This window comes from Littorina saxatilis, linkage group LG2 (genome assembly GCF_037325665.1).
Source record: "Littorina saxatilis isolate snail1 linkage group LG2, US_GU_Lsax_2.0, whole genome shotgun sequence".
NCBI lineage: Eukaryota > Metazoa > Mollusca > Gastropoda > Littorinimorpha > Littorinidae > Littorina > Littorina saxatilis.
In genome coordinates this window covers 28716471-28731470 of record NC_090246.1, presented here as the reverse complement: position 1 = coordinate 28731470, position 15000 = coordinate 28716471, and the positions used below count along the sequence as shown (strand labels likewise).

The 15000-nt window shown below is 42.0% G+C and overlaps 1 protein-coding gene across 1 annotated transcript in view; it reads right to left on the bottom strand.

Annotated features, from left to right (window-relative positions):
* Positions 1–1377: 1377 nt before the first annotated feature.
* The window catches only part of LOC138952594 (uncharacterized), a 33460-nt gene continuing 19837 nt past the window's right edge, over positions 1378–15000 (bottom strand). The window contains exons 2-3 of the mRNA XM_070324288.1: positions 3085–3266; positions 1378–2011 (exon numbers count right to left, since the gene is read on the bottom strand). Of these exons, the coding sequence (XP_070180389.1) occupies positions 1753–2011; positions 3085–3239 (414 nt within the window). The 5' untranslated portion in view covers positions 3240–3266 and the 3' untranslated portion in view covers positions 1378–1752. The remainder of the gene's footprint in view (positions 2012–3084; positions 3267–15000) is intronic.

Below are 15000 nucleotides of genomic sequence, written 5' to 3'. Positions count from 1 at the left end.
GAGAGACACTTGCAGAGGTAAAACATAACATTTTGGAGCACTACATACAAATAAAAGTCTGGAGAAAGTTTCAAATCCGTCAAGTAAAATGTAATTGAAGCCGGCGCGTGCGGATCTATTTGTTCCTTGTGATCTCGGCACATGAACGGACTTACTGCAATATTGATGACATGTTACTTCCTGTGCAGATGGCTGAAGGTATTTGTTCACCTGTTCAGGGTCCACGCAGAAGACAGCAATCAAGAAAGAACAAAAACTAGCTAGGCACTGTTGCTGTTGACAGCCTACGAGAAATTCTCAATGTGACTTATTTTTTTACAGTAGGGAATCAAGATGGCGCTCTCACATTGGTTGCCTACTATTAATGTTGTAATCCTTCACAAAAAGTTGTCCTTGAGGAATCAGTTCTGCAAGTTTTAAAAACTCTTTGCTCCTCACGTGTATGATAGAAATCCTAACTCATGCAGTCAAGAGATAAAAAAACACATATGGCACGTACATCACTGTTGCTGTTTGCTGTCCGTCAAAAAAGCTCGTAGAAAAGTGTCACATTCTAAAATAGTTAGCAGCCCGCCAAGACTCATCGAAGAGAATGTTCTAGTTTTGTATGGTTGGAACAAAAAAACGGAACGACGGGCGCTGTGGCGTGGTGGTAAGACGTCGGCCTCTTAATCGGAAGGTCGAGGGTTCGAATCCCGGTCGCTGCCGCCTGGTGGGTTAAGTGTGGAGATTTTTCCGATCTCCCAGGTCAACTTATGTGCAGACCTGCTAGTGGCTTATCCCCCTTCGTGTGTACACGCAAGCACAAGACCAAGTGCGCACGGAAAAGATCCTGTAATCCATGTCAGAGTTCGGTGGGTTATAGAAACACGAAAATACCCAGCATGCTTCCTCCGAAAGCGGCGTATGGCTGCCTTAATGGCGGGGTAAAAACGGCCATACACGTAAAATTCCACTCGTGCAAAAACACGAGTGTACGTGGGAGTTTCAGTCCACGAACGCAGAAGAAGAAGAGAAGAAGTATGGTTGGAACGCGTTGAGATTTGTCAGTCACCAGCAGCTTTGATCGCGAGGTCCGATGCCCATTTGTTTTGTTTTTTAAGAAAAAGACCTCATATCGAGCAGACGCTTATCAAAACACACAACAATCTCTTTGATAACTCTTATCGCCTGACACAATACATCAGTGTCAATATCTGCCTTAGTGTTTAAAAGGCCGTATTACTCTTGCGGAACCCATAAAAACCGTAAAAACTATTTCTGAACAACGTCTACAGTTACAATTTTCCTAAAACAGGTGTTTAACCTTCACCGGATTCCGCTTTGGACTACACAGTCCAGATGATGTGGGTCGTTTACGACCAATACTTTCTAAAGAAGGATTCAACGTAAAATATATGGGTCGTGCACGACCCATGCCATCCGAATAAGGATAAACTCTTTACCGCCTCTTTGCAGAGTATGGGTCGTCCACGACCCACAACATCCAAATAGGGATACACACCGTACAATACCTTCTTTAATTCCATATGGGTCGTCCACGACCCACAACATCCGGACTGTGTAGTTCAAATGACGTCATTGTTTATTTGTTTGTTTACAAAGATAATCCTTTAAAAATTGGTCGATGGGAAGGTTTTATGGTGTTCAAGGATTACATAAAGTGTCAATCAAAACCTCCCAAAAGTTTTAGAGATACAGACACTTTTGTGAGGCTCTGGGTCGTCAACGACCCAGGAAGTACGATGAAGGTTAAAATGGCACTTCGATTGCCTCATATGTGAAGTCTTTCAGGTAGAGCCGTTCTCTGTACACGAGAATATCCCTGTGGTAGGGACCTACCCGTTTCACTTTGTCTGACGGAATCTTCACTTTGATGGCCCAGCTGCAGGACCCGCTCCTGATGTAGTTTCTGCCGTGACCTTTCCAGTTGTTTAAGGCTATTGTGGATTTGCCTGACGACGGTGAAAGGGATGTACCGTATACACCTGCAAAAGAATAACACGAAAGACTTAAGAATTTATTTCAACGATATGCAGTACGATCAGTACATTCCAACACAATAAAATGTGTTCATGGAAGTTCTCACACACACACACACACACACACACACACACACACACACACACATACACACACACACACACACACAAACAGAACATGTATACACACACAAATACACACATACACACACACACACACACACACACACACACACACACATACACACACACACACACACACACACACACATAGACACTATTTTGCATTTCAATGTTAGAAAAGAAAGGCATGTTGTATTATCTATATCCCTCGACTTGTACACATACCGAAAATTAACATCCTGACTACCTGAGTGGGAATATTTCGATGAATTTATTTGGAAGATTGAGAATGCGTGAATGTTAAAACTTAAAATATAATTCTTCAACAAAGAACAAACACAATAACAAAAACCCACTACAAAAGACACAGTAAAAATGTGCATGTGTCCAAGATAGGGAATTGTCTTAGATCCAATGTGAGGTCTGAAAAGATATGAAATGATGAGCCGGTGTAACACGAAATTTTTACTCCACGAAAAACTTACTCCGGAGTAAATATTTCGTACGAAATTCTTACTCCGAGTACACTTTTTGTACGAGAAAAGAACTCCCCAAGGCACGAACAAATTACTCCCTCCACGAAATTTTTACTCCCCATTTTGTTTGCTTCCAGTAAAAAATCTCGTACGCAAAACTGGGATGCGGGCGAAGGGATAATGCCAATAAGTGATCTCGCGCACACGAATGTCGCGCTACCCTTCTTCCACCCCTTCCACCACCAGGGGACAAGGGAGTAAAAATTTCGTACACCTGGCATGGGAAGTCAAATTGCTCGTGTTGGGGTGAAGTAATTTATTCGTTATTTATTTGTCAGGGGAGTAACATTTTTGAACGAAATGTTTACTCGGAACTCACCTGTCTTGGGGAGTAATTTTCTCGTGCAATGGGGGAGTGCTTTTTTCGTAAAGGGAGTAACTTTTTCGTACGAAATGTTTACTCCGGAGTAAAAATCTCGTGGTTAGTAATTTTCTCGTGTTACACCGGGAAGGACTGTGACTTCACAGAACTGAACTCACCTCCCCCAAAATGGGCATGGCTGCCCCCCGGTGAATTCTCTTTTATATAACCACAGGCAATGATTGCGTTTTTTCCATGTCCACTCGTGTAGTGGTAAAAGTCTGTATAAGAACTCATGTTGACGACGAAGTAGGGCTTGTTATTCTGCAACAATAAGGAATCAATCAGACATATTTGTAATCACAGAGAGACATCACCAAACATTTTTTTGTCTTCACGCCGGTTAGAAGAAAAAGTCTAGCTGATTTTTTACATTTAGTCAAGTTTTGACTAAATGTTTTAACGTAGAGGGGGGAATCGAGACGAGGGTCGTGTACATACATGGTGTATGTGCGTGTACGTGTGTCTGTGTGTGTAGAGCGATTCAGACTAAACTACTGGACCGATCTTTATGAAATTTGACATGAGAGTTCCCGGTTATGATATCCCCAGATATTATTTTTTCATTTTTTGAATAAATGTCTTTGGTGACGTCATATCCGGCTTTTCGTGAAAGTTGAGGCGGCACTGTCACGCTCTCATTTTTCAACCAAATTGGTTGAAATTTTGGTCAAGTAATCTTCGACAAAGCCCGGACTACGGTATAGCATTTCAGCTTGGTGGCTTAAAAATTAATTAATGACTTTGGTCATTAAAAATCTGAAAATTGTAAAAAAAAATATAATGTATAAAACGATCCAAATTTACGTTCATCTTATTCTCCATCATTTTCTGATTCCAAAAACATATACATATGTTATATTTGGATTAAAAACAAGCTCTGAAAATTAAAAATATAAAAATTATTATCAAAATTAAATTTTCCAAATCAATTTAAAAACACTTTCATCTTATTCCTTGTCGGTTCCTCATTTCAAAAACATAATAGATATGATATGTTTGGATTAAAAACACGCTCAAAAAGTTAAAACGAAGAGAGGTACAGAAAAGCGTGCTATCCTTCTCAGCGCAACTACTACCCCGCTCTTCTTGTCAATTTCACTGCCTTTGCCATGAGCGGTGGACTGACGATGCTACGAGTATACGGTCTTGCTGAAAAATTGCATTGCGTTCAGTTTCATTCTGTGAGTTCGACAGCTACTTGACTAAATGTGACCCTGCACCCGCCACGAAATGAGTCGCATGTCACCTCGCGCGGTTCTGCGCTAGGCTTAATATAAGTCCGGGCAGTGTCTGGTAACAGTGTGAGGGTCAACTTAGTCACGGGCTTATAACTGAAACAGTTTTCGCTCTTTTCTGAAATGGGTTTCACCACTGAATAGAGCATAAAAAACTCTTTAGGAAAATGTAATAATATGAAAATCATGTGTGATGGGGTGGAAGGAAGAGGATAATATTTGATTGTAGCCTCTTGATGTAGTAGTTGGGTGAATGTAGTCACCTAGTAGAAGTAAACCCCGAAGTTCAGGAGTACACCATGTGGGTGCCTCTTTAGTGTCTTGCACTGAACGAACATCACTTGCTCTCGTAATGGACTTTCACTCACATGTAGAGAATGATAGACAAGAGTTCACTGGCACAGACCGACGAGTCACTTGATGCAACATGAAACTCTGGAAAACCATGTCTGTCGATTCACATTTCTCTTTATTTTCTATTCTTCTCTTCTCCTCACCAATCCAGCTCCCAGCCCGAAGACCGGGAGGCCACACCAATAGTACAATGCAATCTACATCAGTATGTCTCCATGATAACAAAGTACAAAACGAGTACGTCCTCTCTCTCCGAGATAGTTCTCAGTTCTCTCCCAAAATCTCAAATGCTATCATGTAAATGGGGATGGGTGGCGTCAAAAGCCACCAATCAAGAGTTAGCTAACAAAACTGACATCACTTCTCATTGGTCAGTAAAGACAAGAAAAGGGGGAGACTAAAACCTCCAAGCCACCTGGCATCTTCTATTATCTACCCTGTCAAAAGAAATGACACCCACTTGACAAAACGCCAGTCCAGACGATACGCAGACAGTCTGGCGGCACATTGCATAACGACCACCTGGGGCCCAAGGTACCCCGGCGTCTCTCTGGGAGGGCGGCTTGACGTCAAAGGAAAACATATTACGTTCCCTAGTGGACACAGCCGACTGAGCGAGTTTACGACCTCCAGGTGTCTGAGCATATCAAATTTAACTTACACAAGACAGGAATGACATAAAATCATTATAACGAATTAGTAGCCAGTTTAGCACTTGGCTACATCTCCCCCAAGCTTTTAACAATCAGCGTCCGCGCTGATTAAACAACGGATAAGAAATAAGGTCGACGTCACTACAGTGGAAAGACCTAAGGTCGACGTTGAGTTAAAGCGGGACAAACGAAAGTCTATGAAGTGCGATATGCAAGACAACTTAGATCAATCAAAACCACTTGAGTTAAAGAAGAGAGGGAGGTAAAGGCTGTGTTTAAGACGTATTTTAGGTGAAAAACGTAAGTTACAAAATGGACAGATTCACTAATGAATGACGTAGTTACCTGACACTGTTAAAATGATACATCATGTACAATACACCTGACACAATGCAATGACATCCAACATTACAAATGATCTGTACCAAGCCTATTTAAAGGTAACAAGGTAAATCATAACTTAGTTTACGCTTAAGAGAGCAATTAAGAAAGTGATGATACAGGGCCTTATTTGAAGGTCAGCAAGTATTCACTAAATTACTTTCAACCCTAGGTGGCAATTACCATCAGATTTGTAGTATCTGCTTGTGCCAAAAAAAAATCTTTCAATAAGCGCAAACATCCGCCAACACATTCCACTCAAAGCATCATGACAAATAATCGCAACAATCAATATCAATCATACCAATGCAAGAACCATGGCATAGCATACATGAAAATGAACATTATCAAACATCAACAAATTAAACGGCAACAAAACACCCGGCAGTAAACACACCTGCGAGTCTCTTCGTGGACGCAACACTTGCGTCACTTCACTGCCGCAAACACCGAGGAAAGTCTTATGTAATACCACATGGCTAACGTCACCAGCCCAAGTCTGTATCCGTCAAGTCCGATATGACGTGTCACACTAGCTAAGAATGGGATTGCACGCGCTACAGCCACTCGAGTACAGTATATACACTGGCTGAGTCCTGTAGGCTCTCTACACCGTCATACACAGTCCGTTGAATAAGGGCTATAGTCACACTCACCAAATGGGCACCACACAGTTCCATCAAGGTCACACAACCGCAAAATAACACTTCGTCGATATTACGAGATAATCACTAAGATGAAATAACGTAGGTAACACTTCGGAATCAGGAAACAGCACACGGGTAAACAAACAGGAATCGCCGATCGAAGACAGCAAACAGGACAGGATCTGCTTGAGTGTAGACCTAGGAACAGACAGGAACCCCCGATGCAACACAGGTTGAAGACAGGCATGGTCCGCAGAAACAGGTAGAAGCAGAATATGTTGACCATGGTTGAATATCTTCCAGGCAGACGTCAGGATTCCGGTGTCGGTCGCACCAGCAAGATTTACCGTACTCCATGATGGAAAACGAGTCACAAGAAAAGTCCATTCTGTGCAAAACACGATCTTTGCACGCAGCGCCATTTGTGATGGGGTGGAAGGAAGAGGATAATATTCGATTGTAGACTCTTGATGTAGTAGTTGGGTGAATGTAGTCACCTAGTAGAAGTAAACCCCGAAGTTCAGGAGTACACCATGTGGGTGCCTCTTTAGTGTCTTGCACTGAACGAACATCACTTGCTCTCGTAATGGACTTTCACTCACATGTAGAGAATGATAGACAAGAGTTCACTGGCACAGACCGACGAGTCACTTGATGCAACATGAAACTCTGGAAAACCATGTCTGTCGATTCACATTTCTCTTTATTTTCTATTCTTCTCTTCTCCTCACCAATCCAGCTCCCAGCCCGAAGACCGGGAGGCCACACCAATAGTACAATGCAATCTACATCAGTATGTCTCCATGATAACAAAGTACAAAACGAGTACGTCCTCTCTCTCCGAGATAGTTCTCAGTTCTCTCCCAAAATCTCAAATGCTATCATGTAAATGGGGATGGGTGGCGTCAAAAGCCACCAATCAAGAGTTAGCTAACAAAACTGACATCACTTCTCATTGGTCAGTAAAGACAAGAAAAGGGGGGGGGTAAGAGACTAAAACCTCCAAGCCACCTGGCATCTTCTATGATCTACCCTGTCAAAAGAAATGACACCCACTTGACAAAACGCCAGTCCAACGATACCCAGACAGTCTGGCGGCACATTGCATAACGACCACCTGGGGCCCAAGGTACCCCGGCGTCTCTCTGGGAGGGCGGCTTGACGTCAAAGGAAAACATATTACGTTCCCTAGTGGACACAGCCGACTGAGCGAGTTTACGACCGCCAGGTGTCAGAGCATATACAAATTTAACTTACACAAGACAGGAATGACATAAAATCATTATAACGAATTAGTAGCCAGTTTAGCACTTGGCTACACATGCAAAGGTGACATGTGACTCATTCCGTGGTGGAGGGTCACAAATGTTGTATTTTCGCCTTACGCGACTTGTTTTTGTGTATTTCAGGCCTGCTCATCCAAGCGAGATTACATATGCGATTAAAAGAGTGTACTTTCGCCCACGTTCACGAATTCCGGCATTCGTGGGAATCCCCGGGCCTATCACGTCTAACTGGAGGGTGGTAACCTTTTAAGCAGATGCAGTCTTGGTCAACTTTGTCCGACAGCCAGGTCTCAGATACAGTTATTATATCAAACTTCCCCAATTCAGTCTCAAGGAACGGTGTCTTATATTGAAGACTGCGAGCGTTTACATGAACAATAGAGATCCCATCCCCCCGGGTTGTGCTTGGTTCAGGATTAGGATGGATATCACCACACAAAAACAACAATAAGCAAATTGCAATAGATATGGTTTGAGATGTAACATTCACAGAGTCAGCACAAAAAATGAGTGAGGTGGCATATTTCCACACCGAACCAGCAAAGTTCACAGCAATGTCGTAACAACATATTGGGTCGTTACGAGTAAGCTTCCGGGCAGGAAATAAAAACAAAAACAACGCAAGAGACAAGCCAGCACTACCACGAACGAGAATAATCATAAGCGACTGGATATTTCCCTTGTTAAAGGCACAGTTAGCCTCCCGTAAACCATCACAGAGCTCCCCGAGCGTCTACATACAGTACAAGCATACTTCCATTTGAACGTTCACCGAACGGGAACATCCTGGCTGCTTTCTGTCGAGCGTGAGAAATTTTCAAAGAATTTATTTTCGTGGACTTGGTTCTTTTCAACAATGGCACCTCGTTTTGGTGCCTGACGGCTGTTATGAATATATTCAATACCGGAAATCACGCCCGGACAGTAAGCCTCCCGTAAACCATCACACATACTGTCAGGCAGTACAAGCACCCTTCCATTTGAACGCTCACCAAACGGGAACATCCTAGGTGCCCTACGTAAAGAGCGAGCAATTTTTAAAGAATTAATTTTGCAGATTGTCAAAAATGAGTTACTTCCCTTCGGGTCTCATTCTATCGATGAAAACTGGCGATAGCCGTGGATCGATGATTATCAGAATGTTTTTTAGACCTAACTTATAAAATCTAAATAATAAATTGACAGCTTGTTACACAAACATTCTTTAATCATAAAAGAAAGACCTAAGAAACGTATTACATCTTATAACTCAGTTTTCAAAATTTTCAGGGTTAGCAATGAATGATCAAAAGACAGAAGCAATGTGGCTTGGTATAAATAAATTTTCTGCTGACCGACCATGTAATATTATTTGGAAAAAAACAAATCAAAATCTTAGGAATTCATTTCAACAACTCTGTCTCAGCCTCCAACCTAGAAGAAAACTGGGAACCTAAACTACATAAAGTAAATGCATTAATAGCAACATGGTCGAAAAGAAACCAAAGTATAATGGGGAAAATATGTATAGTCAAAACATTAATGTTGTCACAGTTTACTTACGTACTGCAATCTCTATGTGCCACAGAAAACTTCCTCAATAAGCTAAATTCATCTCTATTCCGATTTATCTGGAAGAAAAAATATTCAAACAAAAGAGCGTATGAAAAAGTTAATAGAAAAGTAATGTGCCAAGAGACAAATCATGGAGGTCTGAAAATGATTAATGTCAAAGATGTACAAACATCATTTCTAATTTCATGGATTATGAGGCTGCTGGACGGAAGTAACGCAAAGTGGCAACAGATTCCATTAGCATCCTTTTTAAATCTGGGCGAACGTCTATGCTGTTTGCGCTCAAATGTGAGTGCAGAACATTTTAAAGGACTAGGTTCCATAAAGCAATATTTCTGGAAACAAGCTTTTATCACCTGGCTAAACAATAAACACAAGATCAAAGAAATAAGCAGTAATGAACAGCAGATAAGTGTACGCAATCAAACCTTATGGAATAATACAAATATAAGGTACAGGAAGCAAACGCTATACATGAATGACTGGATAAAGGCTAAAATATGCGTTGTTAAAGATGTCTTTAACGATAACGACATGTGCTCTTTTGAGGAAATATGTGAACGAACTGGATATAAACAGTCTCGCCTATTTGAATATAATGCAATACAGACTGCCATTAAAGCTCTATTATTGCGTGATACGGGTCAGGCCCGGTCTGATCATATGCCATTTATACAATTATCTCCACGCCAAATTCGCCTAAAGATGTTAAATTATGAGATAAAGGAGCCAAGCTCAGCTGGATTTTGGTCGAACAAATTAAATATTACATTAGAAGATAAACACTGGAAATTAGCTAACGAATGCTCGACAGAAACCCGTCTTCGTCTATTGCATTGGAAAATTTTACACAATATATATCCCACCAACATTTTGCTACATAAGATGGGAATTCGTCAAACAAATCTCTGTCAGTATTGTAACGAAACCGACTTCATCGAGCACTTTTTCTGGCAGTGTAGAGCAGTGCAACCCATATGGCAGGAATGTCAAGGGTACATATGTACAGGCAAAAATATAAAGTTAAGCTGCGAAGAGGCTCTTTTTGGGTATTTCACACGTGATATCCCCAGAGAGAAAACCTTCATAATTAATCACCATTATAATTTTGGATGATTAATGAGATGAGGATGATTATAATGATGATGGTGATAATAATGATTGATATCGAAAATGTGCATAAGCCAGTTTAAGTACGGAAATCCAAAAACTAACATGAAGGTCTTATTTCAGAACCAAGCTCGACTTCGAAATCTCTAGTAAAATTGAACTGTGTATAAGAATATAGATAAATAGTAGTATAGTGCTGCCAGAACTAGAAGGGGGGGAGTTTACGTCCTCTGAGAAACTATTTCTATTTGGGACATGAGTTGGTGACTGGAGCTAAGGAGCTGGTAAAAGTGAGAAAAAAGGGGAGGATGACGGGGTGGCAGGAGTAGTGATGATAAAAGTTTGTTAAGAGGGATAAATTCTTCTTCTAGATAGTGTGATTAAATATGATTGGGTTTGGCACCCGTTGTCTCCAAGAGCATTGGGAATAGGATGTTAAAAGTATACGTTTATTTTCCAAAAAAGTACTTTATAAAAAATGATAAAATTTCAGAGCCACTTTATAAAATCAAAGGTTAAAACAGGTGATTCAGATTTGTACAGGGAGAGCTTAAAAGCAGATATATACAGCACGTAGGCCTTTTTTCATTTCACTTGCAATTTAAGAAAGCTATCTATGCCACAGTGACGCACCGAACACATTCGCTCACACAGATATATGCACATGATACTGGCCTCTAAATAATGTTGCGTATAAAATAGTTTGTCGTATATTGACGAGTAATTATATACATTTAAAGTAGTTTTGAGAATAAAATAGATTTTCGCCTAAGAAACGAACAAGAGAGTAGTTGGGGTATGGTGTGGAGGGTCAATTAGGGTGTGCGGTGCACAGCTACCGTCCCGCCGGGTGGAGCCCTGGCCCTTCGCTCCCCTGCCGGCGGGCGCGCGCACACCCAATAGTAGTTGGGGTATGGTGAGCGAGAGTTGAGGTGTGACGTCTCGAGACACGAACCCCCTTCCTTCTGGGGTGGGGGTGGAGTGGGGGAGGTGGGGGACAGGGACGCGTACCCGCTGTACGCACAGGGAGGTGGGGGGATGGACCGGTGAGAGCCTTTTTGTACGCGGCACTGTGTTTTAAGCCCGTCCGTTCTGTTAGGCTGGGGTGAAGGTCGGGGGCTGTGGATACGTCACACCAGATAGGAGCTATTTATGAACGTCGCCTGTGCTCCCGCCCCCAGTGGCCACCAGCCAATGGGAGCGCTCCCTTGTGGGGCGCAGGCATTTGGATGGTATCGGGATCCGCCAAGAACGCACGCGAGCTCGGCGGCACCGTTGACCAATGGCAGCCTTTGGCACAAAGGCCGAATGTTTCAGTGTAAACATAACTGTTTTAAAAGCAACAGGCCAAGTTGGAGTGATAGATCAGTTTCGCAAAAAACGATACATGATCTAGACCATGTTTGTCGTCGGGGTTAAAGAATTGAGCTGGCGTTAGGTTAAACTTGTCCATGTAATCGTATAGTGTTGAAAGTCGTGTTTTGTTTGTATCACATTTTTCAAAAATGTGTTCCAGGGATATCTGGCTGCCGCAATCGCAGTTTTGTTTAAACACAGTGCAGTTTAGGCCTTTGGTGCGGGCCCTTCTTAGAATGCGTAACAACGCAGGGGGAAGTATGGGGAAGAAGCCACCTTGGATGAATTTCATGGGGTCCTTGTTATATTTACATTTAAGTTTGGTATACAAGAGTGAGTTTACAAAGCTGTAATATTCTGAAATGGAGAAGCCTATGTTAATTTCTGTATTGGTAGAAAGGGCTGCTTTTTTGGCTGCGGTGTCTGCTAGGTCGTTGCCTCTTAAGTTAGTATGAGAGGGTATCCAGATCAAGTCTAGGGCTGTGCCCTGTGAAATAACTTGGTGACATTGGAATAAAATCTCTTGTTGCATATTTGCTCTATTTTTGGTCCCATTTTCCAGGGCTTCTAGGGAGGATTTAGAATCAGTGCAGATTACGACGCCTGTGGGGGAGACAGGCATATCATTGATAAATGAGACTGCCATGAGAATAGCATACAGTTCTGCTGAGAAGATTGAGATGCCTTTGTTTAGTTTAAAACGCTTTTCAATTTTAAGTTCTGGGATTACAAAAGCACAGCCCACACTGCCGTCCGGCAGCTTCGAGCCGTCTGTATATATTTTTAAAAAGTGGCTGTAATCTCTGTTTAGTTTTTCTTTTGCCAGTGTGGCTAGGAACAGCAGATGGTCTTTCTTCTTTAAATTGTGTTTACTCTTAGAGGTAATGTTTGGGGGTTCCAATAACCACGGAGGGTATTTTGGGGCCTGGATAATTTCTATGTCTTTGATCTGCTCGTTTAGGTTGTTGAGTAGGTTTTCTGCATAATGCTTGATGGGAAGGGTTTTCCCGTGGAGTTTGGGGGTGTATAAATTGGTGTAAGCTTTAGTTTTGTAGAAAATGGTTGGGTCGTTTATGGTCTGAGTTACACTGTTAGGGGCTCTTTGTTGTCTTATAAAATATTGGGTAGTTCGCAGTAGGCGTTCCTCATCGAGGGGGAGCCAGCCCACTTCTCTGTAGGTGGCTTTTACAGAGGCCCAGCTTGGGATGTCTAGCGCTATTTTTAAGGCCTTTACTTCCGTAGTTTGCAGTTTTTTCAGTGTGCTTTTAGGTGCGGCGAAGAAAGATTCTTGTCCGTATTCGAGACGCGAGCGGACAAGGGCTCTTACCACCATTGTTAGACTTTTTTGACTGTTTGCCCACGGTTTATTTTTGAGGAATCTGATTACGTTTATTGCCTTTGAGGCTTTTTGTATTAGGTTGTTGATGTGGGGGGTCCATGTTAGCTTTTCGTGGATGGTTACCCCTAGGAATTTTACCGTTGTGCTGGGTTTTATGATTTGGTTATTTATTGTAATAGAGCATATCTTTTTAAAGACCGTCTTTCTGGACACTACCATAAAAACTGTTTTCTCTGGTGAGAGTTCGAAGCCGTTCTCTACCATATACTGACACAGGTTGTTGACTGCACTCTGATAGGACGTCATATCAACACCAGTTTTTCCTTGTTTACACGGTCTTTTAGAGTCTAGCAGTGCGAGGTCGTCTGCATAGAGCAGAACGGTAGCCCCGCCCACATTTACTGTGTTTATGTCATGTAACATGATAGAAAAAAAGTGTCGGCGCGACAATTGAGCCCTGGGGCACGCCCATGTCTAAGACATGTTTCTCAGAGATGGCTGAGCCCACTTTAACGTTAATGGTTCTATTTGAAATAAAAGCTTTAATAAAATGCAGGATACGGCCTGTGATACCCAGGTGTTGTAGTTTATCTAATAATTTAGCGTGCCACACGGTGTCGAAAGCTTTTTTCACATCATAGAAGGTGCCTAGGAGAGTGTCTTTCTGGTGGGCTAGTGTTTTTTTTATACGTTCAACAACGTTTACAACGTGGTCTTGGCACGAGCGGTTTTTACGAAAGCCCGCCTGGCATGTTGGGATGAGGTTATTTTTTTCTAGGTAAAAGTCTAGTCTGTCTTTTACCAGTCGTTCATAGACCTTGCCCAGGTGTGGGGTGAGGGCTATAGGCCGATAACTATCTGGTAGAGATTTTGGTTTGTTAGGTTTTGGAATGCCAATCACTTGGGCTTCTTTCCAAGCCATAGGAATTTGTTGTTTCTCCCAGCAGTCGTTATAAAGTCGCAGTAAGACATTTAAAAATGAGGGTGGGAAGTGACGGATCAGTGCATATGAAATGGGGTCAGCTCCCGTTGCTTTCTTTACCTTTTTGATCCGCTTAATGCATTTAACTAGTTCTTTTATCTTAAGGGCGCTATTAATGACATTCTCGTTATTTTTATTTAATTCAGGAAAGAGTTTTTCTGCGTCCGTACGAAACTTTAGTCTGTCGTCCGGTAAGTATTTAGACTGGCTGGCCTTTGCAAAGACCTCTGCCAGCGCATTTGCCTTTTCTTTATTATTTTTTGTGAGATTGTTATTCACAATGAGTGGTCGTTCTGGGACTTTATATTTATTTTGCATCTTTTTTACTTTGCTCCAAACGTTGCCTATATCTTTAGGATCTTGTACTGATGTTAAAATGTACTTCTCCCAGTGGTCTTTCTTTGCCTGGGCTAGAATTTTATTACTGTTTACTTGTGCCTCTTTCATTAGGTCCCAGTTTATAGTTGTCTCTTTTTTTTTGATATAGCGATGTATAGTATCGCTTTAACTTTGTAGCCTTGTCGCAATCTTCGTTCCACCAATCGTGGCCTTTAAACAGTTTTGGTTTATTACTATTTCTTGTGGTTGGTATACTGACCTTTGCGGCGTCTAACACCGTTTCTCTGAGGTTAGAATAAAACGTTTCGATGTCCTCAGAATAGACATCGTTCAAATCAACAGTAGTTAAATGTGAGTTAAAAAGAGCCCAGTCTGCTTTCTTATAATTAAAAGCGCTGTTTAAAATAGGTTCTTCGGGTTCGGTTCCGCCGTTAAAAATGGTTAAGAGAATAGGGAGGTGATCAGAGCCCAGGGTGTCTGGGAAAGTAGTCCACTCGGAGAGAGGGAGTAATTCGGGGCTGGTTAAGGTTAGGTCAATAGCAGAGCTGCGCTGGTTTTTATTTTGAGCCAATCTAGTGACACTGCCATCATTTAGGATACATAATTCGGAGTTGGTTATGTTGTCTTCCAGTTTACAGTAAAAGTAGTGAGGTCTGGTTTCACTGGGCTGCCAGAGTCTGCTGTGTTCGTTAAAGTCTCCGGCGATCACCCAGTGACACGTGTCGCTGGTTAGGTCCCGTAGCCAAGACGTAGTATTTT